The sequence below is a fragment of the Vigna umbellata genome, chromosome 3 (genome assembly GCF_029865625.1).
Source record: "Vigna umbellata cultivar VRB3 chromosome 3, Vumbellata_1.0, whole genome shotgun sequence".
Classification (NCBI taxonomy): Eukaryota; Viridiplantae; Streptophyta; class Magnoliopsida; order Fabales; family Fabaceae; genus Vigna; species Vigna umbellata.
The window spans coordinates 43,421,199-43,444,968 of record NC_142167.1 but is presented as its reverse complement, the minus strand read 5'-3'; the positions used below and the strand labels follow the sequence as shown (position 1 = coordinate 43,444,968).

At 32.7% G+C, this 23,770-nt stretch overlaps 2 protein-coding genes across 5 annotated transcripts; one reads left to right on the top strand and one right to left on the bottom strand.

The window, feature by feature from the left end:
• Positions 1–412: 412 nt before the first annotated feature.
• Positions 413–9,832, bottom strand: LOC124820584 (uncharacterized). Of its 4 annotated transcripts, none has more exons than XR_007027375.2 (4): positions 9,541–9,832; positions 9,274–9,441; positions 7,226–8,804; positions 413–1,000 (listed from the first exon to the last, which is right to left on the bottom strand). XR_007027375.2 is itself a non-coding variant. In XM_047292308.2 (3 exons), the coding sequence occupies exons 1-3, from the start codon at positions 9,678–9,680 to the stop codon at positions 7,364–7,366; spliced, it is 1,749 nt and encodes a 582-aa protein (XP_047148264.2). In that variant the 5' UTR covers positions 9,681–9,832; the 3' UTR covers positions 7,173–7,363. The 4 variants fall into 4 exon arrangements, 1 of the variants encoding a protein (XP_047148264.2); XR_015785150.1 differs by lacking the exon at positions 413–1,000 and adding an exon at positions 5,354–6,679; XR_015785151.1 differs by lacking the exon at positions 413–1,000 and adding an exon at positions 5,354–6,456.
• Positions 9,833–19,044: 9,212 nt separating this feature from the next.
• LOC148202570 (uncharacterized) lies at positions 19,045–22,882 on the top strand. The gene is made up of 6 exons (XM_088108502.1): positions 19,045–19,176; positions 19,247–19,354; positions 19,512–19,583; positions 20,459–20,625; positions 20,859–20,970; positions 22,487–22,882. Exons 2-6 carry the CDS (start codon positions 19,319–19,321, stop codon positions 22,700–22,702), a joined length of 603 nt encoding a protein of 200 aa, XP_087964628.1. The 5' UTR covers positions 19,045–19,176; positions 19,247–19,318; the 3' UTR covers positions 22,703–22,882.
• The last annotated feature ends 888 nt before the right edge of the window (positions 22,883–23,770 follow it).

Genomic DNA, 23,770 nt, shown 5'->3' with positions numbered 1-23,770 from the left:
TATTTAAAGTTGGACCTAGCTGCCTCTACAAAAGCTTTGAACTATTTCGTAAGCCGCTTTAATCATTCAAGCTTGTCATAGTAATAACAAAACCCTTAGCACGAAACTACCAAAATATCAGCCATAATCCTCCAATCTCGAATTCACAGAAAAACTTATCAATACCCAAAAATTTAGAATGGAAACTTTTACTTCAGAAGAATTAATGGAGTGAAAAAAAGTTATCAATACCCGAAAACTTACATATAATACCATAAATTCTGAAAGCATTATTCCTCATTCAGAATTAGATCTTAATCTTGATAGATAAATAAATAAATAAATAAAACACCATACATCTAACAAAATTATTTACTAAGCAGATGGTGAAATGAAGCTCTAAATCTAACTTAAGATCAACAACACCAACAAGTCAATAATCATAGTCCATAGCTTACCTCTTTTAGGAGGCTGAAACGCACAATTTCTCAATCAGCTTGTAATGCCTGTTCTCCAAGTACAATTTCTCAATTTAACACTTGCAACATCAATCAAACGGAGAAAAAACATAGACATCTTGTCTCAACATTCCGATATTTTCAGAGTAAGTAAACATTTAACAATAATTACCAGAAAATAACCCCTGGCTGACATATTTCCCTCCGTGAAAAATTTCCTAGTGGCTGCAACTAAACTATTGTAAATTATCAAATACATTGTAAAATAAAGCTACATTTTAGTACATTCAAATTATTCATTTATTCGCCAATAAGAAAATCACTACCAAATATGTTGGCTAAACCACACTCGTTGTTAACATTTACAAGCACACCAACCTACAGTTGCCGTTTGAATCCTTCAGCATTACGAACAAATGTAACAGTACCTATTATTCCCCAGGTTTTCTGTGTGGCACACTCGGCCCATTTAGTGCCAGTAGCCTCTCAATGGTACAATTGTAGACATTTGTTATGATAACCTCCGACTGCAGGAGAAGCAGCACTTCTTCCAATTGCTCCTTCTGAATATAATTTAGATAAAATGACGGTTAGCATAAATACAAATATGTATGAATAATCAAGAATTCTATGGCAGGTACGAAGCTTGGAGAACAGGAAAATTCACAACTTTCTGCTTCTTGAGTTGAGAAAGTAAAAAGAAACAAGTCATCAATCACTTAGAAAATTGATGTACAAATTCCATCATTAGTTTTTGATTCAGTTATATTTGGTTTAACATGTTGATAGGTTCAAGGGAAATGTTTATATTAGGAGAAATAAAAGGGACAGACAGTTATAATTGTCTGTGGGTAGGTTTTATTGTCTCAGACTTTTATAAAGTTTGTGTAGGCAGTTGTTTTTAGCAGTTTTTCATTGTTTTTTGTACATTCTGAAAAAAATAGGAAGAGCAGAGAGTGGGTTTCTCCACATTGGAGGAAACTTGGTATGTTGTTGGAATAAAGATCTGCAGTTTCTAAAACATCTCATTATAGGTCTGAAAACCTATCACATGTTTATACAGATAATTAGTGCCAAGGCAGCTACGTTGTTAGAACACCACCACCGATGCAAAGAAGCACAACGGATAGAAAGCCACCAAGTATTACTAAAAACGATGTCAAAAGATCTATTGAGTTATGCAGTGGAGAAACAGATAAGTGACAAAATTGAACTAGAAAAGAATTTATCAACAGCAATGGATATCATCGAAGGACTGGGTCATTGCAAAGAGAGATAACCTCAGTCTCCTCAAAAGTACCTACAGAAACACAATACCCTTTACTCGTCCTCCCTAGCGACCAGTGTTATTATCAAGATAACAGAAAATATGGACAACTCCAAAAATTCTTCATGAAAATATTTCTGAAGTCAGAACAGGTTATGGTGGAAGCATAGTAGAAAAAGAAATACAATACATACATACGAATAATAAAAAAATGCAGAAATATAATTGTATTGGCAAATTATATCTAATTAATGAAAATAATAAAATAATGAAAAATGTATAAATTAATGAAAATATATAAAAAAAAATGCAGAAATATAATTCTTCATGAAAATAATGAAAAATAATGAAAGAAAACTATCTAATTAATAATATTGGCAAATTCAGAAATTCAAATAACAATAAAATCAAATAGAAAAACCCCAAGTTCAAGTTCAAGACTGAAGATAACAACAAACCATAAAACAAATGTTCTAAACTTCTAAATTCTAATCATCTGGCTTTTCTTCATTCCCAATCTAAACTATCTTTAATGTTATCAAATGGGGCATATCCCTCCTCTTCCCCCTTCACATCAAGTCTTGAGAAAGTTTGTAATTCTTCAAATTCTTTAAACTCAGAATCAGAGCCAGCAAGATTAAATTCGTGTTGGAGCTGATGTTGCACCTGGATATTTCATGGAAGCATGGGAAGATCCAATAGTAATACCACCACTTGATAGTTGCTTTCTTTTATTGCTTGTTTTCTCCTTGTATAAATTATTGGCTCTCCAACACATGAAACTTTATAAACAATTGCCCAATTAAGAGTAGGATCTTCATTATCATTAGCATCATCCACTTGTCCCACTAACCACTCAACAATGTCATACAATATGATCAATTTCATCTCAAATGTTGTATTTTTGAGCAAGTTATTTTATTTATTCTTGATGTAAACCAATCATACAATTGTTTACTGTCACTCCTATTTCTCCTTTTTGAATGAATCTGTGTTTTGAATAAGTAAAATGTGAATCAATTTTATCCCTACTTTCTAAAAAGAAAATTATTAATAAAGAAATGAGTGATGAAGAATAACTATTACTTGCTCAAATACATTCCAATTGCACTCACATCCCAATAAGCTAAATGTCAAGATTAAAATCTTGATTGCTAGCTTTTGCAAGTTTGAAACTGCTTGACCATAATTTTTCCACCATTGAGCTATAAAATAAAAAACAACTTCAAAATTAAACACTATAACGTAAAGCAATTCAGAACACTCACAATAACTTCTATGAAAGTGTTTGAGTTTTTCACCAGGAGTTATGGCTGTCCTATTTTCTTTGGCAAAGTCATCAGTATAGAATCCACTTCAAATGAATGGAGCAAAAAGATCTAACAATCACATTTATCATAGCCTGAAAGCTCTTCAATCTAACAAGGTTAAATGACAAGCATGTTTGGGACCAGAAAGAAGGTCACGTGCCTCATTCATATTAGCTTGTCTTAGTTTCCTTTTTGTATTGCAACAGTTGGATTTCTACTAAACATATCAATCGCCCTTTTTTACCACCACTCTTTCTCCCCTTAACATTACTAGATATAGAAATTTCAACTTCATCTTCGCTCTCATTATCACCATCAGCCGCATTATTTATAGGATTTATACAGGTGACTTCTTTATCACTAAATAACTTCTAAAGGTCTTCTTTCACTTTTGTTGGAATCTTGGTGCAAGATGTGAAATTGTCCTTTGTCACGTTATTTGGATCTAGTAATTCCCTCTTTCATAATTTTTTTCACAATAATTATCAGGAATATCAAAATATCAAATAAGAAAAAATATCAGCAACCCCAAGAATCCTTCATGAAAATATATTAGAAGCCGCAATGGGTTATGACGGAAACAAGGCAAACAAAAATAAAATACAGTATATGCACATAAATAACTAAAAATGTAGAAATATAATTGTAATTCAAAAATAATGGAAAATAGTCATATAATTAATGAAAATTGCAACTCTAGAAATTCAAATAACAACACGATCAAATAAAAATACCACCAAGTTCAAAACTAAAAATAGGTGATAAGGTGTTAAAGCGGTCGAAAAGAGGAAGAAAAAAATAATTTGGAGAGGACAGGTGGTGCTGAACAAAGGGCAAATAGAAAGGAAAAAAACGGACTTTGTTGTTATACAGTTGGGGCAGGACAATGGCTATATTGTGGCCCAATAGCGGGTGGAACAATATGTCCACATAAATCTTACTAGGATAGGTTCTAACCTGGCTCTGATACCATGTTAAAGAGTAGACTTTAAGCCTAACTCAACCCCACAAAACTGGCTTTTAAGGTGAGGTTTGCACCTACTTATATACTATGAATTGGCCTTATCTCTAGTCGATGTGGGACTTCCAACACAAATAGTAACATCAGGATTTCCTTAATCTGAAACACCAATTTACATCCTAAGTGTTCTTGTGAGGTGGAAGTGAAACAAGAGACCAACTGCTATTATGTAGAGCAAAGATTTTGTCCTTCATAACATGAAATGATTACGAATCTTGACAAGCTTGTTTCGTTGTGGTAGATTCTAAGTAGGCAAGAAGAAGGATAGGATGAACACAAGTTTGTAAAGTACCAACTTTGGATCTAGTTTGCATAAGATGAATGTTTAAAGGTTCGATGATTGACTAGGTTTTGTATTAGATGTATAGTGATGTGGACATCATTGAGGGAGAAAAGGCGGTTGAGGAAGGTTATGAGGATGGAACATATGAGATTTATATAGGTGTAATGGTAGGTATAGGAGATGAGGATGGAGCTTATGAGACCTAAACAGGTGTGATGTTAGGTATAGCTATTTGGGATGGTGAGACTATGGGTATATTAGAAGAAGCAAGAGGGAAGACTGATATTGTAGTTAATTGGGTAGAGAGAAATTTTTCAGTATAAGGAAACTTGTTTTCATTGAAAGTAAAATCTTTAGATATATTTGGGTGGATGTGGGTTGTTATCATGTTCTCTCCTTTTAATCTTAAGTCTATTGTTTGAGGAGGCACTTAACAGATACATTTTGATAACGAAAATAAAGTTTATATGAACTGTATGGTTTAAAAAAGGGAAAGCGAGCACATCCAAAAAGTCTGAGAAAACCATAGCCAAGTGCTATCCCGAAAAGAAGTGTATATGGTACACCAAAATTTACAGAAGCAGAAAGTATTTTGTAGATGAGATACATTGTTGTAAGAAAGGGAAGGTCCCAATAGGTCATAGTAAGAGAAGCTTGATTGAGAAGTGTAAGGCCCATTTCAACATTGTGATGACGTTTCCTTTCAATTGTGCCATTCTAATGACATGTAAGAGAAATATAGTTCTGAGATTATAAGAAGTGGGATAATCATGAGAAGGGCAAAATTCACCACTGCAATCAGTTTGCACTGCCTTTATTTGTGTCAAATTGCAATTCAACCATGGATTGCAATTGTTGGATAACGAACAATGCATCCACTTTGCATTTTAGAAGAATTACCCAAGTAAATATCAAATAAGCATCCACAAAGAAAATATAGTAAGAATAGTTATTAGTAGATGACACAGGTGAAGGACCCCACAAATCACTAAGAATTAATTCAAAATGAGAATTATAAGAAGTGACAGAATGACGAGAACGAAGTCTGTGATTTGCCCATACAACAAGCTGAAAATAAAAGGTAAACTACTTTTATTATTGAAAGATACATTAAAAGACTGAAAGATAAGACAAAGTACATTGAAATTGGGATGTCCTAATCGTAAATGCCAATATGAGCATTACAATTGAAAGTATTATTAGAAGCAAGCAATAGTGTTTAGACTTGGAACAGGAAAACTAGAAGGTTGTTGTTGTGTATGAGAGGCATGAAGCAGGCTTGGAAACTAATTCAGGCCATCGAGTCCAACTTGTCCATGAAGAACTTCATTAGATGCATGGCATTTGACAAAACGATGATTAGGATCAAACTCAAAATACACATTGTTGGCTGAAGACTTGTCACAGATGACAAGAGGATCCAAGACACATGTCAACCACAACATGATAGCAGTTGCAACAGTGGACAGAGTTGCAATTAAGGATTCAAGAAGCTCTGCCCTTCAGTGGTCAGTTTTCTGCAGGCTGAGGCTTTTGAGCCTGAACCCACACATTAGACCATTCCAATTTGCATGACCAAAGTTGTGCACAAGCTCATGTTGAAGCACAAACAGCTGTGCAAAGATTATGCATAAATATTCAGAGTCTTGCATGTTACAACATGCCCAGCCATGCATATTTAATGTACAGCTCAATAGAGACACCTGAAAGATTGAACAGAAAGAAATACAAGCTGTGTCAAGAAGTTTCATACAATGCTACACCACTGATTCTGGCGTCAATTTGAAAAGGCCGTAAGCAATGAGCTGCCAACTTGGAATGGATCATTTTCTTGCAACAAATTGCTGGCTATAGAGCCTTAGCATCAAATAAACCCACTCTCCTTGTGCAAACGTGTCCTCAACCAAACCATCTCTTACAAATACCTCAGTCACCAACATGAATAGTGTGCTTCTAGTTGCACATTGTGTTCTGGTAAACAATGTCGTACCAATACTCTGCTCGAAGTGAAGGATTTACCACTGTTTCAACCAGTCAACTGCAGAACACCTCAACTCAAGCACTCCAAATCCTTGTCAAGACCTTCATTTATTCATCCATCAGAAGTTGATAAGCAGAGCTCCTTGTCAGAGTTGTCACTGCAAGCGGATAGTATTTTACAACAATTTGATAACAAATGTGGGATCCCGGACCCTGACCACTTAAAATGGAACTTGGAACCCCCAGCAAGTCTAACAATTTCTTTAGCAAGTAACTCAGCTATTTCTGCAGAGTAAATGGGTTCTGGAGGGACAAAATGCCCATTGCTTGAGTACCTGTTGACATTGACAACCACCAAACCCCCTCTGTCTAGGCAACCCCCTATCAAATACATCTCATCTCTAATTAGGGATAATAGAAACCAGATACAGAAAGGGAAACTGGACCAAAATGTATACGGAAATACTCCTAATACTCAAAGAAAGAAGTCTTGTACAGGATTTAAGCAGATACTACAGCTAACACAATACAATGGAGCTGAGCTCCTCGTGAGATGGAAAATATACAATATGACCACGGAAATGGTGAGTTTGCAGGTGATTTGGAAGGTCACTAATCCTAAGTGGATGGTTTATAGCAACTAAATTTCAATGCAAGTTAAGCATTTGATTAAAATTTAGCAAGCAAAAGTTCCAAACAGCACATGCATTATGTTAAATGTCACTGCCCACTTTCATTTAAAAAAAATATAGTATATAATTATATATAATAATTCACAAATCAGCAGCAGCACATAAAATGGGTCCACTAATCAACCCAAAATCTACTTTAGTATTCAGGTTCAACATTTAGCAAGAGTTTGAAATGCAGCCACTGACAATGATTTCACTGGAAGTACATTGTGTGGAATAAAATGCCAACACTCACCTGAAGCATAACTGATAAGAGCTATCATCAACATTTCAGTTGAAATCTGAATTTCAGCTGTTTGACTTCTGAGCACAAGTGGCACTTTTTCCCGAACTTGAAACTTCATGATGTCCAAAGACAGGCAGAATGTCAAATTTAATACAGATGACTTCCCCTTTTACTTTCTAACCAGTCTTGATAGAAATTAAATGCTCTAACTGGTTCCTTCATTTTGCAGTACTTGTTAAATAGAATCTGCACTGGAACATGATCATTCAATAAACCAGATTTTAGTATTTTGGCATATAGATCCTCTGCCTCTTTCATCTTACCTCTAATACAGAACACCCTAACAATTTCAGTGTAAGTTATTAAATCTGGTTCATACCCTCTCTGCACCATCTCATCATGTAATTGAAGAACAAAATCAGGACGTCCTAAATTACAGGCGGCACCTATCAATAAATTATAGGTAACAACATCAGGAAAAATATCCTTTGAGAGCATTTCTTCCTTCAGAGTGCAAGCACCATTGAAATTGTCACTCTTCACTTGTGCAAGAATTAAAGCATTGTAAGTAAATACATTTGGGTGAACACCAAAAGCTAGCATCTGATTTCTTGTAAAAAGTGCATTGCTAAGATCATCATATCGTCCGTAGAAGTCAATTAGTAGGTTCCATATTAAAGGCTTCGGCACTATTAAATTGTTCAACATAGACCAAAGCAAGCTTTTTGCTCTAGCAATCTCTCCATCAAAACAAAGGCCTCGAATCACAAGCTGGTATGTAATTTGATCGGGCATAATTCCCATACTAGACATGACTCCAAGGGTATAGCAAGCCTCACTAGTTTTACCTTCCTTGCAAAGAGCACCAATAAGAATATTATACGTAAAAACATCAGGAAGTAAACCTTTCTTATACATCTCGCATGTATATCCATATGCAAGGTTCATTTGTAGACTCTTGCAAAAGCCATGGATAAGAACATTATAAGCTACAACATCAACTTTAGTACAATTTTGAACCATCTGATTCCAAAGACTAAGAGCCTGAAAAATTGCTCCTTTCTTAAAGTAGTTATCCATAAATATAGTAGAGGTTACTAAATTAGTTATATATTTCTCGTCATCATCCTTCAATATTTCTTCGAGCATCCTTTTAGCTCCCTTTAGAAGACCTTTCTCACACAGAGCACGCACCAGTATACTACAAGTAACCCTGTTTGGCAGAACCCTAGCATTGGACATGGTGGAGAACAGAGACAAAGCCCTGTCCAGGTCATTAACAGTGCAATAGCCCTTAATCAAAGTGTTATAAGTCGCACAATTGGGACCAGGACCAATTTCTAACATCTCTCCAACAATCCAATCTGCTTTCTCCAGAAAACCAATTTTGCACAGCCCGTTAACAATATGGTTGTGGGTAAACACATCAGGAACAACACCTTTCATAACCATTTTCCTCCGAAGGCAAAGAGCTGCTCCCAACTTCCTGTCCAAGCACAAACTCCTAATAGTAGCTGTATGTTCAGCATACTTGAATTCACAAGCATATCCCATAGTTAGACCTATCTTTACCAAACATATATTTTCCCTGCAACATTATACGTGATAACCAAAAAAGTCAATCACATTGGAATCCCTTGTATCTTTATCCTAACATATAGAGATATACATATATGGGGATGTAGCTAACAAGAAAGCCATTTTAACATGAAGAGAACAAATCTGGGTCAAACAACCATACATCGATGTTAAGATTAGAAGTTCTTTAAAATCACAGAATATAGGTCCTTCGAGAAAGGTCGTGTGAACTCTTAAAATGATTTTCACTTAATTATTTTCTTTTTCGTTTTTCTCTTCTCTCAAGACTGAACCGTTTACTCCAAGACACTTATTCAGCTAGTTGTTCATCCAATCACATAAATAATCTTTCATTGATGGTAAGATCTAAAACACAACCGCATAACATACATACATGCATTGCATGATACTGTGATTCAATTCAACCTACAAATTACTTTAAACTTCATTCTTCGAATTCGATAATAATCGAAACTAACCTCATCATCTTCAGCCGCTCTAAACTATCCTTAAGCATAGTATCCAGCACATTGAAAACGGCGTGCCGTCCATTCTCGTCCGCGCCGAAACTCCTGTCGTTCGACGAAGAATCTCTCGCGTACACATCACACTTTTTCTCAATTGCCACGTCCACGACACAGCAAATCCTGCAACCAACCACGGAACAACGCTGTTGAGGTCAGAAGTTTGAAAGAAAGAAAGAGACGCGATGCAAATAAATGGAGTGAGAGAGAGGAAATAGATGCCTGTGGTGTGAGACGGCGTCGTTTAGGGAGCGGAAAATGTGAGCGATGAGGTTCCGTTTGACGTAGAGAAAGGTGCTGTTGAAGAATCGTAGCAGAGGAGGTTCTCCGGTGGCGGCGAAGAAAATTGCGGTTTCCGCCATCGTTTCGGTTTTACTCGATTGAAGTTGAAGACATTTGGATCGGGAGAGTTGAAAAGGAGAGGAATATGGAGAAACTGCTGTTATCTCTGCTTCTGTATTGTGTTGGTGGCTGCAGAGTGTAGCCTGTTGGAAGAGGATGCACAGCACCGGAAATGAACAAATTATTTAATTTTTACTTTACTCATTCAACTATTTAAAATTAAATAGTTTAAAACTTTTCTTTTTTTTAAGAAAATCTTTTTGTTTTATGTAAATCTAATTTTCTCTAAAAACGTTGCTTTTTCTTCTAAATTTCGATTCAGTTTCCAATCTTTTAACACTAAGAGTAATGAGTTTTCTCCTGCATACAAACTCATCTTTTGTTCATGTCAGTGTCTATTTTTGTTGTTAGTGAATCCCTCCTTATTTATGATTTAAAATTTTGCCTTCTTGATTAAGTCTCAGTTTGTAAATAGAGTGATTTTTTTAGAAAGATAGCAGATTTAGACAAACTATATAAAGTATGGGAAGCTAATTTCATTTTTTAAATATAATGTTTAATTTTTGGAAGCATAGTGTTGTGTTTGAATGTCGTTACAAAATGAGAATTTCATAAGAGAAGTAGAAGTTTAATGTATGATGATATATATACGAGTGATATTTTACTTTGTCTAAAGAAAGTTAAGAATTTGTGAAAGGAAGAGGTTTTTTGGGTCTCTAGTATGAAGTTCCCAAAGTGGGATGAAACTACCGATTTGGATATATTACATTATGAAATTGGTATATGTTTATTCATGTTTGATGTTTTTAAGTTATCAAAATTGGTATGAAAGTAAGTGATTAAGAGTCATATGAGAGAAAATTTATTGATTGAATGTGATTTATGTGATTTCATTGTTATAAGTGTGAAATAAGTTTTTCATGTTAAGCATTCAAAGTTAGAATATGAAAAAACTAATGATTATAACACTTTTATAAATAAATGTTTAATTTAAAAATATAAATTTATACCTTTTCAATATATATATTATATATATATATATATATATATATATATATATATGCTCATTACATGTAAGAATTCTCAATTTACAGTGTTATATTGAATAAATTTCATGAAAATGTTTCGTATCAAGGTGAAAATATACTCACGTATACATTGTAATTATTTTTTTAAAACAACACCACCTCTTTGTGCTTCCTCTTTTGCTTGAACCAAGGACTTCGTTCATGAGTGCGAGGAAGAACAAAGGTAAGTTATGTGTAATTTCCCTTAATAAAGGTAAGTTATCTTCTAAATAATTCAACATCTTCAAGATATATTTGATTATTATTCAAATCTAAAAAGATTTAAGAAGATTTTGCGAGATTCAAAAAGATTTGACAAATATTTTCTTTTGATATTTACTAATATGGTTAAATAAGGTAATTATTTAAAAATATAAAATAAAATGCATAAAAGATATATTTTTCCCAAAAAAAAATTTATCATAAACATTTGAGATTTCAATGGTGTAGTATAAATGGTGTTTTTTGAGCTTTGGGACAAAAACTCAATCTCTATGCAACATAACATTCACCATCACCACAAAAATCATCATCCTTCCATGTATTCACTATATTCCAACATTTAAAATCATATAATCACCGATAAAACTTTCATTTACAATCATGACCTTTTTGTCTAGCTATCATATGATTGCTTAATGAGTTCCTTTTTTGTTCAACGTGTTACCTATGAAGGCAAACTCGCTCAATAAGAAGGTGGCTCACTCAACGAGCCATGGGACTAAACTCATTGAAATTTGCATAACGAGATCAAGCTCCCTCAATAACCAAACCTCCCATGTCGCTCTACCCTTTCCCAAAATGGTTTCCGCCCAGTAATCATTTATCTTGCTCAACAACTTAGACCTTAAGAGCTGGTTTAATCAAATTTGCCCAACAAGCTCTGACTCGTCTATCGAGTGAAAGAATTTGGAACTCTCTCTGATTTTAATATTTCACTATTGATTAGCAAGGGTTTGCATCACCTAACAAGTTTGCATAAAATTAAAAATAAAAATACATTCTAAATTAGTCAATTTAGTCCCTTTAAGTTTCTTAACGTTTCTTAGTTCATAAAATCACAACTATAAGTTGAAATTACCTTAAATGGACCAATTTGCTCAATAAAAGACATCTAAAATAGCTTATTAATCATAATTTATAGGAACCACACAAATTACAATCAATTCAACCAATAATAGTTTACCACAACTCATATTAAATTTTAGATCAGTCAAAATCATAAACAATTTAGTTATACTATTTCAATAGAAATCAATGTTCACATCAATCCAATCCAACATAAACATGTATAAAATAGCACTAGGTTCTCTTACCCAAATAGACACTCCTGAACTCAAAAAGTGATTCACATAGGTTCAAATATCAAATTTTCCATTGACTCTCACATAGGTAGCTCTACTTGTAGATGGAAAAACTTTGATAAATTATCAAAACATATCTCCTAACAATCTTGATCAAACATAGATTAATCTTAAACCGTTTAACGCCACAAGCTCAAACACTTCACATGAAACACATTTTCTAAAATATTGAAAAGAAAAAAAAAATTAACTTACTCTATTTTGAAAAATCTAATCAAATAGAATTGTAATAATCAATGTCATTCCTCATAATATTAAAAACAAGCCAGAGGAAAAAAAATTAGAGAGATAAAATCTTTATAAAATTAAATTTAATTAACTAATTATAATAATAATCTCATAGATCTATAACCTTTGTTAGAAAAGTGTCTACATTTCTTTGTAGGTTTAAATTTTTTTACCGAAACTCTTTTGATAACCTACACAGATAATAAAGATCTAAGACTTCCAATATAATTGTCACAACATAATTCAAGCATCAGAGATATTAAAAAATCGTCACGACAAATCTAACTACGGAACATCTTTAAAATTTCTGCAATTTTATAAATGAATATAAAACCTCAATCATTAGGTAGTTTTTTTTATAGTGTACCTTTTATTAATATTAATAAAAAAATAAAATTAACATTAAAGGAAAATTAGTCATAAATAAAATTCTAACTAAAATTATTTAATAAATATTTTTTATTTATAATGTTCAAAAAATAATTTTAATTAATTAAAAATAATCTTAACTTAGATTAATTGAAAATAAATTCAGTTCACACCAAACGGATATAATTAATAAAAAAGTTAATCTTAATAACATTGGTTGGAAACAACTCTAATCTAACATTAATAATAAAATAATTTCCATAATATCAGTAAAATAAATAAATATCACAAACTTTTTGTGTGAAAAAAATATGTCAATATTTATTAAAGATTGTATTAATATATTCAAATTTTAATATCTATATGTATTGATTTTAGTGTTATGTCAAACCAACGAAAATCAAAATCAAAGAAGAGAATAAAAAAAAAAGACAAATTTGGAATTTTACCTTTCAATTGAAATTTAAAATCATATAGTTCTAAATCATTTAATTAATCTCGTAAATTCTATATTTAAACAACAGAGTTTACGATAAAGGATTTTCAATTTCTCTATTAAAATAAATTGTTCTCTTCAATTTTTTGTTATCCAAATACAGTATATTAATCAATTCAACATTCTTTTAAAAATCATTCTGAAATCAAATTTATTTTATTTTGAATTCTTCATTTCATAACGAGTATGATTTTATCTCTTTCAAATATACATCTCTCTATTAAAATATTACGGGAAAAATAAGGAAGACTTAATAAATATATTCTCTTATCTATAAATAATCATTATAAAATTAATTTTTAATTATTGTAATTACTGATTTCAAAATAACCTACATAATGATTTACCCTTACCATCGAATTATGAAATAATTTTTGCATAACAGTTGCTTTAGTATAATTTCTGATAGATTGAATCACTAAACAATGCCCAGCAATGCTTTTGCAGTTTGGGATGACAAGTTCAAATTAATTAAAGTTGAAAAGAAATTAAGGTTTACAGTCCTTAAAACAGTAATTAATATTATCTAAAATTTAAAAAAGAATAGATAAATGTATAAGAAAAGTTCTCAAACAACAAAAATTAAACAACTTCATATTATTCATATTATCAGTACCATGATATCATCTGATACACACATAATATATATATATATATATATATATATATATATATATATATATATATATTATTATGGGTTAAATATGTTTTTAATCCCTAAACTATTGGCCGTTTCTCGTTTTCGTCCCTATTTCAAAGTAAGGTACAATTTGATTTTCATTCTTTTCGAAACGTTCGTTTTAGTCCTCGAAAACTAAACACTGTTTAAAAATTTGGTCCTCATTTAGCAACAAATGAGGACTAAAACCAAAATTCCGATGACTAAAACGAACGTTTCGAAAAGAATGAGGACCAAATTGTACCTTACTATGAAAGAGGGACGAAAACCAGAAACGACCAATAGTTTAGGGACAAAAAAACATATTTAACCCTATGTATATATATATATGTCACCCTAAAACATCAATTTCAGATCTAGGGTTTCTGGTGCAAGATATTGCAATTTCCTCATCAGCCATGTTTGGTTTCTTTAGCAATTTCAACAATTTTTTCACTGGAAGGATCTGGAAGTTCATTAGTAGCATCATCACTCAAAGGTGGTTGTGCAGTTGTATCAACTTTATCATCTGTTGGAGCTTTTTCAGAAAACATAGCAACCATCTTTTCTAGAACCTCATTATCCATATGTAACAGCATTTCGAAAAATTCATTACTTACCATAGATATCACATCATCTGCAGTAGATGCAAAAGGTACATAATCAACATCCTCATGCTTCTTTCCAGCCATGTTTGTGAGCAATTAGGGTTTTGAAAAAACTAAAACATTTATAGGAGATATAAGTGCAACTTCCAAAGTAAAACTGAATTAATTACAAGTTGTATTTACTAGAAGATTGATGAACACAAGTGCAACTACTTTCTGGGTAATGTAAGAGTGTATTAATTTTAGGTTTGAATGAATGAATCAAAGTTATTTTCTACCTTTCACCATTTCAGAACACTCTTCACAAACTATTCAAGAGTCACACCACTTTTGTATGTGTTATGTTACCATTCAGCATTAATATTTTTACAAACTGGTTATTCTTGTAATTTTTGTGAAAATTTGTTCCTTTTCTTAAAAAAAGCCTGCATAATATATTATACAAAATTTATATAATATTATAATAGCTTATAATTTATATAATTTATTATTTGCTATTTTATGATTATTTAAATTTTAATTTATAAATTATTATTTGGTTTAATAGTTCATTTATATTGTATAACTTTCACGTGAATTATTTTGATATAGTTTATGTAATTTTATGAATTTTTATTTAGAAAAAATATTTGTTAAGTTTTTGTACTTCTTAAAATTTATTTTATATTTTTTATAACTTTATAGCTTAAAAAAATTATGAATTTTATAGAAATTTATAAATTTATGTAATTTATTAGAATGATAAATTTGTTATATAATATTGTTATTCTTTCCTATATAATAGTTTCTCTCCTGTGTTAGATTTGAAACATTCAATAATAGCTATGAACTTAAGAAGATAAATGAAATTGGTGATAGAGTAAATTAACTCATCAATACTTGTACTTCTAAATTTATCATTAATTTCATGTTATGTTTGCACGACGAAGGATATAATAAGTATCACATCATCCAGGTTAACCATCATGCCGATCCAATCATTCAGGTTGATTACCAAACCGATCATTAGAATGATCACCAGATCGACTATTAGACCGATCACCAGGTCGATCACTCAGGGCAACCATTCAACTGACCATCTAGGTAGACCACTCAATACAACCACCAAGTTTACCACTAGGTCAGATTATCAACTATAATAACTCATTAAAACCCTGATACAGATTAAGATGTGATTGGACTGTCATTATACTACCGAAAAATAAAAGTTCATTATAACTATTATATAAAATTCTCATGTGTGACTTTAGATCATCATGCAAACAATATATATGCATATTTCACTCAGTGAATTAAGTATCAAAGTTTCTTTTGTAAGTATCATTCCACATGTTTTGGATGAGTGGATCAAAATTTAGTTACGTCCTACCCAATATGTTGCAGTGCTCCTCAACCATCTCCAACCTCAGATCCCTCCTATGACCTCTACACCCCGAAACATAATATAACATATTTTCAATATGATATAAAATAATAGAATAATGATATATATATATATATATATATATATATATAAATAAAAGAATAATGAGTTTTGTAACATCCCAAAATACAGTAATCACCATATAATAGAATTAATTACATTAAACAGTTAAGCAATGCAGTCTTACACTAAAATCGAGGTTCAAAAGTCAAAGGGCTTTAATTACAGAATTCCATACAGAATTTCAGAATTACTAGAAGTTCGGAAACGAGCGGTTTTACAAAATCAATAACCGAACGTTCAAAAACTAAAAGCTAACATCTAAAGTAACAACTGCTCTAAGGCTCGGCTTTGACCTCCACGTCTACCAGGTTTTCTTCTTCAATAACGTCCTCCAAAGTAGCCTCGCCTTCTGCTCACATCCACATGGATGATCATTGCAACGACAGGACGAACGTATAAGGACAACAGACAACACAAGGAAAACGAAAGGGTAAGCTTATGCAATTTAATTCATACATCAACATATAAAATAAGCATTTCAAATCCACACAAACACATCGTTCAATATATAATATCATACGAAATCTATTACTAGACAGACCGTCCGGACTGTATGAATCTGTGTAGCTACAGGCGTCCTTGCACCCGAGTGATGTAGTAACTGGGATACACTCAACAGCTACCACTCGAGGTTAGCCCTATCCAAAGTACCCCTAAGGACTAGGACCTCCTGCCGTTCCCACACATGACCTACCCCCTCTACGTGAGGATGAGTACTCACGGAACATCAGGATGGACTGCCAGCATTAGCATAACCACAGTCATACTTTACCAAATCCAATATTCAATATATATGAGTCGTTCCTCCCTGGAACGCTCGTCCAAAATCCATAATCGTATAATCAATCCATATCATGTTCACCCTTTAAAATCTTATACTCTATTATCATTTTCATCTTTAGTTTCAAAGACATAAAATAACGAACGTTCAGCCCTCTGAAGAACGAGGACGAACGATAAGAAAATGGACTGAATGAACTAAGAAATCTGTAACGGACGTTACTTTCTACGCGGTCAGTTAAATGAACTAACTCGTTTGAATTTACACTAGTACTTAGAGAAAATTTTATTATGAAGACCTTAAACCGAATCCAAGGTAATAAGAAGAGCCAAGAATATTTAGAACTATCTTTGGAGTAATTCGCATATGGAAGTCCGATGCCAGTAAATGACCGAACATGAAAAAATATATTATTACAGTTGAACGAACGCTATTTTATCAAGGTTTACTATACAATAATATGAGCGCTTGGTATAAGACCGAACACTATTTAGGACGAACGCTAGGTGTAAGACCGAGCGCTACTTATGACGAACGCTTGGTATAAGACCGAGCGCTACTTATGACGAACCCTTGGTATAAGACCGAGCGCTGCTTATGACGAACGCTAGGTATAAGACCGAGCGTTACTAATTTTAAAGTATAAGGGTAGAAATGTATTATTACTTTATTTTAGATATACGGGTACCACTAGACTGAGCCGAACGCTCAAACATAGTATTTTACAGGACGTTCGTTCTCGATCAGAATTCCTTCCAAATGAAAGAATTCCTTTTTAGGCACTTTATTAGAAAACCGAACGGTATAAGACCGTTCGATGACGAACGTATATTATCATAGTGAGGATTTCATATTTCAGCTTTTCATCTATTTCTAATCTCAAGTTTCAACATATCAGCTCATACTTTATAATTTCATATCAAATATAAATTTACAAACTTTATATGATTCACATTAATCATCCATACTTATCAACCATCAGCATACATGTCAACCAACACATACCATATTCATTCATTATAACATCGATCGTTCATACATAATCAATCAGCATTTATCTCATACATTCAATCAATATCGAACGTTCATAAAACATACAGTATCAATTAAATCAAATAAGCTTCCCTTACCCGGATTTGAGATTGAATCGTTCTATACGTAAGAAGTGTGGCTCGACCAGCTAACGTTTTCCCCCTTAACAGTCACTTAACTCTTCCAATCAAATCTATCCACAAGAAAGTTGAGGTACTTAGACTACACACTAGCATGCAGCCAAAACTTAGTTTTTCAGAAAACCTAAGAACGAACTACTAAGGGAGAAACTTACCAGTTTCAGCTTCAGAAACTGTTCGGTCCAACTTGTAGCTCACAGCTCAGAGAACGCTCCTACGGTTTCTGAAAGTTGATCGGAGAAGAGGGTGGTGAGTTACAGTAGAAAGAAGATGGGATTGTTCTATAGAGAAGAAGGAGAATTCGAAAGATCAGAGTCTTTGGAGAAGATGAGTGCATGCAGAGAGTGACGCGGACTTCTGAAAAATCAGTTTTGTTTAAAAACCATCGTCCGTTCTCCTGCTGACACCTGCATCCCACTTACTGATTTTCGAACCTTCCATACTCGACACCTGGCGTTAGCGCAGAGGGGTTTGGGTGCGTTTTAATTACTCTGAGCAAGTGACGTGGGGTGTATTAATTATGATTTGACAGATGATTTGTAGTGTTAAATTTGCAAGGTCTTACAAGTTTTGAATTTGTTATAACTTTATATAGGAAATTTTGAATCAAGAAAATTGTAAGTGTTGTATATAAAATAATCTTCTCATTCAAACTATTTATTGATCTATTTTAAGTACTCATTAAATGTCAAAAAAATTAAGTGTATATTGATGGTGCAGTATTTAACATGTCATAGTAACAACACTAATATACCAAATTCTATTAGAATGCTATACATTTTCGTACTCTTATTTTCTTTTGGAGAAAAAAAACCTCATCTAAGCATTTTTTTCTCTAAAAAGTAAAAGATATTTCTTTATCATGTTATTATTAATAAAAAAATCGTAATAATAATGACTAATAGAAAATGTTAATCGCTGTTAATTTTTTTAGTTAAATAGATTCACTTGTAATATAATTCTAAATGACATGATCATATGTTATGAGTCTCTTTATCTAAATTTTAAAATAACTTTTTTAAAATAAAAAAGATTTTTATACATTTTTTTAACTTTTCAGTGCAGTGGCAATTTTCAAAGAGTCACATTTTTTTATTTTTTTGGGGACAGTAGCAGAGAAAGTCACTATTTTGTAATTGGGCTTTAAATTTTAAACAAAATGTTCAAAAGTTTTAGGTTAGAAAACGGGTCTCAATTTCAACCCAATGCCCTACATCTGGCACCACCACGAGAGGCGCAACTGCGTGAGTCACCGCCGCGAGAAGTGTCACCACAAGTAACATTACAGTGAGAAGATTTTGAGTAATTGCTCTTATCCCTTTCTCTCACTACTTTCTGTCCATTTTTTTTATCTCAGTATTTGAAGCCAGAGTTGAAGATTTTATTATTTGAATTGTGAGGAAGATTGATCAAAGAAACTGAGACAAAAATGAAGATGGTAACTGCTTTCACCGGCAACATGAAGGTGATTAATTTTAACTAGGTCCTTCGGCTATGTAATTTTGCATTGTGTTTTTTGAAAGGGATCACATTCCTCAATGGTTAAATAGGTCTGTGATATAGACTACAACTGGGTTATTTTTCAAATTCAATTTTTATAGCTGTTTTTATTGTATTCTCAGAGAGCTGCTGCTGGGCTTAAACGCATTAATCTTGATGGTCTCCGATGGCGGGTTTTTGATGCACAAGGCCAGGTGATCTGCAGTCTTTTCGTGTTTCTTCCCTTCAAAGCTAAGATAGAGTGGCTACAAGTCATGACATGATATTTTGATGTCAACTTAAAGCAGTTTTCTAGTGTCTATGATTTTAGAAAGTAAGCTCCTTTTGAACTTAAAGCTCACCTCAATGTCATAGTTTCATTTTTGGGTATGCTTGGAAGACGGATTGGAAATGAATGGAATAGGTCTAAATGGAATAGAATCACATCAATTGTCATCATTTGGTTTGTTAGAATAGAAAATACATCTATTTCTACCCCTTATGACAGAATTGGGTGGAACAAAATTATTATCCATTCTCGTTATAATTCTGTCCAAAACCCTAACATTTGGTTTCACTTTTTCCTATTCCATGATATATTCAACTGCATGATAATTTTCTTCTGTTGTATTTCATATCATCCTGTTCCATTATACCCATAATTAGAAAATTAAGTATCCAAGCATAACCTGTGAGATTTTATATGCATAACTTTTGGCTTTTTCACAGTGCCAAATAAAATGTGAGAAATTAGGTTAATGAAGGGCATTGCAAAAGTTAGCTTGTTGCCTTGCATGGCATGTATGACTAGGATTGAGAGTCAAACCCTCTGAAGAGTTATCATTGGATTCAGAAGTTAATTTCATGGAGGATTCGTTTGATAACCATCCAGAATGAATATAGATCTTTTGCAATATCTAGTTATAAAACAAACTAAGAAGGGATCATATATCTTGTCTCAATTATCAGGAGTTGTTATCACTGATTAAGTTGCAACTGATACACTTTTGATTGGAATTTGTAGTGCAGTCGACTACTGAACAATTTGCATATTTGATATTTTGCTGATACCAATGCTCCTTTGAAATAGGTCCTTGGGAGGTTAGCATCTCAAATCGCTACTGTAGTTCAAGGAAAAGATAAACCAACTTACACCCCTAATCGTGATGATGGAGATATGTGCATTGTTCTTAATGCAAAGGATGTTTGTGTGACTGGGAGAAAACTCACAGAAAAGGTCTACTACTGGCATACAGGGCAAGTTCTATGCATTTGTACTATAAGTTAGAAGTGATGAAATATATTATTTATTTTCACTTTTTGCTGTCATACTATATAATAAATCCTTTTTTGTAGTTAAGATGGCAATCTTCTAAGAATTTCTTCCTAGTTTATTGCATCCTGTTGTTTATTTGGTTTCTTATGCTCCTTAGACTTCCTTAGTTTTCAGTTTTGTTCATCCTATTTTGACATAAAGTCATGGTATGTAGCTATATTGGCCACCTCAAGAAAAGGACTCTAAAGGATCAAATGACCCAAGACCCTACTGAAGTCATTCGCAAAGCTGTTCTGCGTATGCTGCCCAGAAACAAACTACGTGATGTAAGTGATATATTCACCAATGATTTTGGAATTTTAAGCTCAATAACGAATTTCATTACTAGCGTGAACGAGGTTATTTTCATGTTTGGCTTGGATATTATTTGTTAGAATCCCATTTGAGAAAAAACCAAAAACCCTTGACTTTGACATTTTAAAAATGGTGACCCAGAAGTAACTCCTGCTGTTCCAAAAGGGATTGACAGGTAGCTGCTGTGATGGACAAAACCCAATAGTTTTCTGAAAATATCCATTGGAGCAACATTTTTAAATTTCGTTTGCCAAGTGCATCTCATGATTTATAAAAAAAAACATCTCTACTATTATACTTCCAAAAGGTATAAAACCCAAACAAACTCAAAATTTTAAAATTATATTCTTTCAGCATCAGTTCTTTCAATTTTCTTTGTTCTACAATCTAACCTAAACAGTCTTATTATCATTTGAAGTATCACAATTGAATATTACCGCATTGTACCCTAAAATCACAACCATGTTTAGAGTTTTATCCTCATCTCATGGAAGAATCAATATTTACTGGAACAAGACGTATGAGTCTTTTCTATTTTAATTATGGATGCTGAATGGAAGTCTCTTGGCAACCTTATTGCACATTTTGTTATCATTTACAGTAAATTAGGAAATGGAAAGTTCATTTAATCATTTCCGTTTCAACAAAACAGGAGCAAGTGATCCTATTTTCTAAGAAAACATCACTAGGGAAACTTGCACCTGTGAACCTTAAAAAATTGTGAGGAAAAAATAAATCAATGTTATAACTAAATATTCCTTTGAATGATTTTTTTTTTTTTTTTGACAGGGTAATTAGAAAGGTTTTACTAAAGGGAAATACCTTTACCAATGAAGTACACAAAAAAGTGTTGAACCTTAAAAAATTGTGAAGAAAAAAGCATATCAATGTTATAACTAAATTTTCCTTTGAAAGAATGTTTTTCTTTTTTTGACAGGGTAATTAGAAAGGTTATACTAAAAGGAAAGATTTTGCAATTGTATTTACATATCACGTTTAGCAATGAAGTGCATAAAAAAGTTTTTAACCCATGACCACTTTTGTGGTCTTTTGATGTTCGATTTACTTGTTGCACTAGGTGCCAAACCCCCTATTGACTACATAAATTGTTCATTCTAGTTATCATTTGCTTTAGGTGTCAAACCCTCTATTGACTACTTCATGAATTGTTCCTTCTAGTTATCATTTAATCCAATAGTATTGCTTTTAGTACTTTATTAACATTTGGTTTCTGAAATAGAGACTAGGATTGACAGACGACATTATCAGTATATACAAAATCATCAGGTCATTATCATAAATGTTACACAAAATCATCGTATCATTATCATATACGTTACGAAATGAATAATCAAGTATCTTTTGCTAAAGGATATTTATCTTATTAGCTTGTGGTTTTGAATTGTTTTTATTTTATTTTGTTCGATGTAGTACTCAAGAGCTGCACTTCTAAGTTGCATTTACTTGCATTATTGTTAATGGATACAGGACAGGGATCGAAAATTAAGGATTTTTCCTGGCAGTGAGCACCCATTTGGTGATCGGCCACTTGAACCTTATGTGATGCCTCCGAGAAGTGTACGAGAAATGAGGCCACGAAAAAGGCGTGCCATGATTCGAGCACAGAAGAAGGCTGAGCAGCAACAACAGAATGCTGATGGAAAGAATGGCAAAAAGGGAGAAGCGCAGGAAGAAACTGCATGAAGATACAATTTTGCTCAAGGAAGATGGTGCACACACTGATTGTCATTCAAATGGAAAACCATCTGTCTCAAAGGCTTAGACCAAACAAGACATAATTAAAGGCTTGACCAAAAAATTTGAATACTTTATTGATTATGAAAGACTGTCATGACAATTTTTCAAATAAACTATTTTCAGTAACTTGTATTCGTACTATAAACCGGCAAATTGAGAACAACTGCAGCTCCACATTAAATAACAAAAAATTGTAAAATTGAAACATGTCTCTAAACACTAATCCTAAGCTGGATGATCAACAAATTCTTCATTCAGCATTTCTATATCTCTTGACATTTTGGTGAATGATTAGGCTTTCTCTATCTAACCGATGGTTCACATATTTGTGTAGTGCAGGCATTTTCATTTTGCTTTTCAGTGGACTCGTTATGCAAAGACCAAACCCAGTGCCACCATGCCTGAAACGAGTAAAGGTTTCAGAACTCCATAAATCCTGACGCCATAGCATTCAAAAGGTTTTTAAACCTTTGGATAAAAGTTTCATATTAATTTTAGTTTAATGACAATCACGAAATAATATCATTTGCTAGATAAAAGGTACATTTTTATTCTTGTCTTTGTTGAAATTTAAATTCCTTACAGTCGAGTAGTTGCTGGATCAGCTTGCTCAAAGCTTTCAAACACGCAATCCTTGGGTCAATACCTATATCACAGAGAAAGAAAATCAGTGATTTATCCTTAAATTGATTTTATTATTACATCAAAAAGACGGTTCTGTGTAGTTTTTGTAGACATGTTCATATCATAGCCTGTGTTCTCAACTTCAAACCAATGAATCACTTTGTTGTCTTTTATAAATGCTTATGTTTTTTAATGATTTGCATTTGGTTTCTCTCTGCACTTCTGTAAAGTCCATAATTTCTTCTGGTCAAGAGGAAAATTTTGAGGCTAAAGCTTCCTGCACCCCATGAAATTTCACCTTACGCTGAAGTGATAAGACAAGTGATAGGGAGTTGGAAGTGTTTGGGTGTAGGAAGAAAATTATAAGGTGTAGGAAGTAATTGTCAAATT

Bases quoted from the DNA above. Each gene is read 5' to 3' on its own strand.
- LOC148202570 (XM_088108502.1), top strand. From the start codon at position 19,319: ATGAAGATGGTAACTGCTTTCACCGGCAACATGAAG. The intron at 19,584-20,458 runs GTGATCTGCAGT...CCTTTGAAATAG, and splicing joins TTTTTGATGCACAAGGCCAG to GTCCTTGGGAGGTTAGCATC. The intron at 20,971-22,486 runs GTAAGTGATATA...TAATGGATACAG, and splicing joins CCAGAAACAAACTACGTGAT to GACAGGGATCGAAAATTAAG.
- LOC124820584 (XM_047292308.2), bottom strand. From the start codon at position 9,680: ATGGCGGAAACCGCAATTTTCTTCGCCGCCACCGGAGAACCTCCTCTG. The intron at 9,442-9,540 runs GCATCTATTTCC...GGTTGGTTGCAG, and splicing joins GACGCCGTCTCACACCACAG to GATTTGCTGTGTCGTGGACG. The intron at 8,805-9,273 runs GTTAGTTTCGAT...ATAATGTTGCAG, and splicing joins GAGCGGCTGAAGATGATGAG to GGAAAATATATGTTTGGTAA.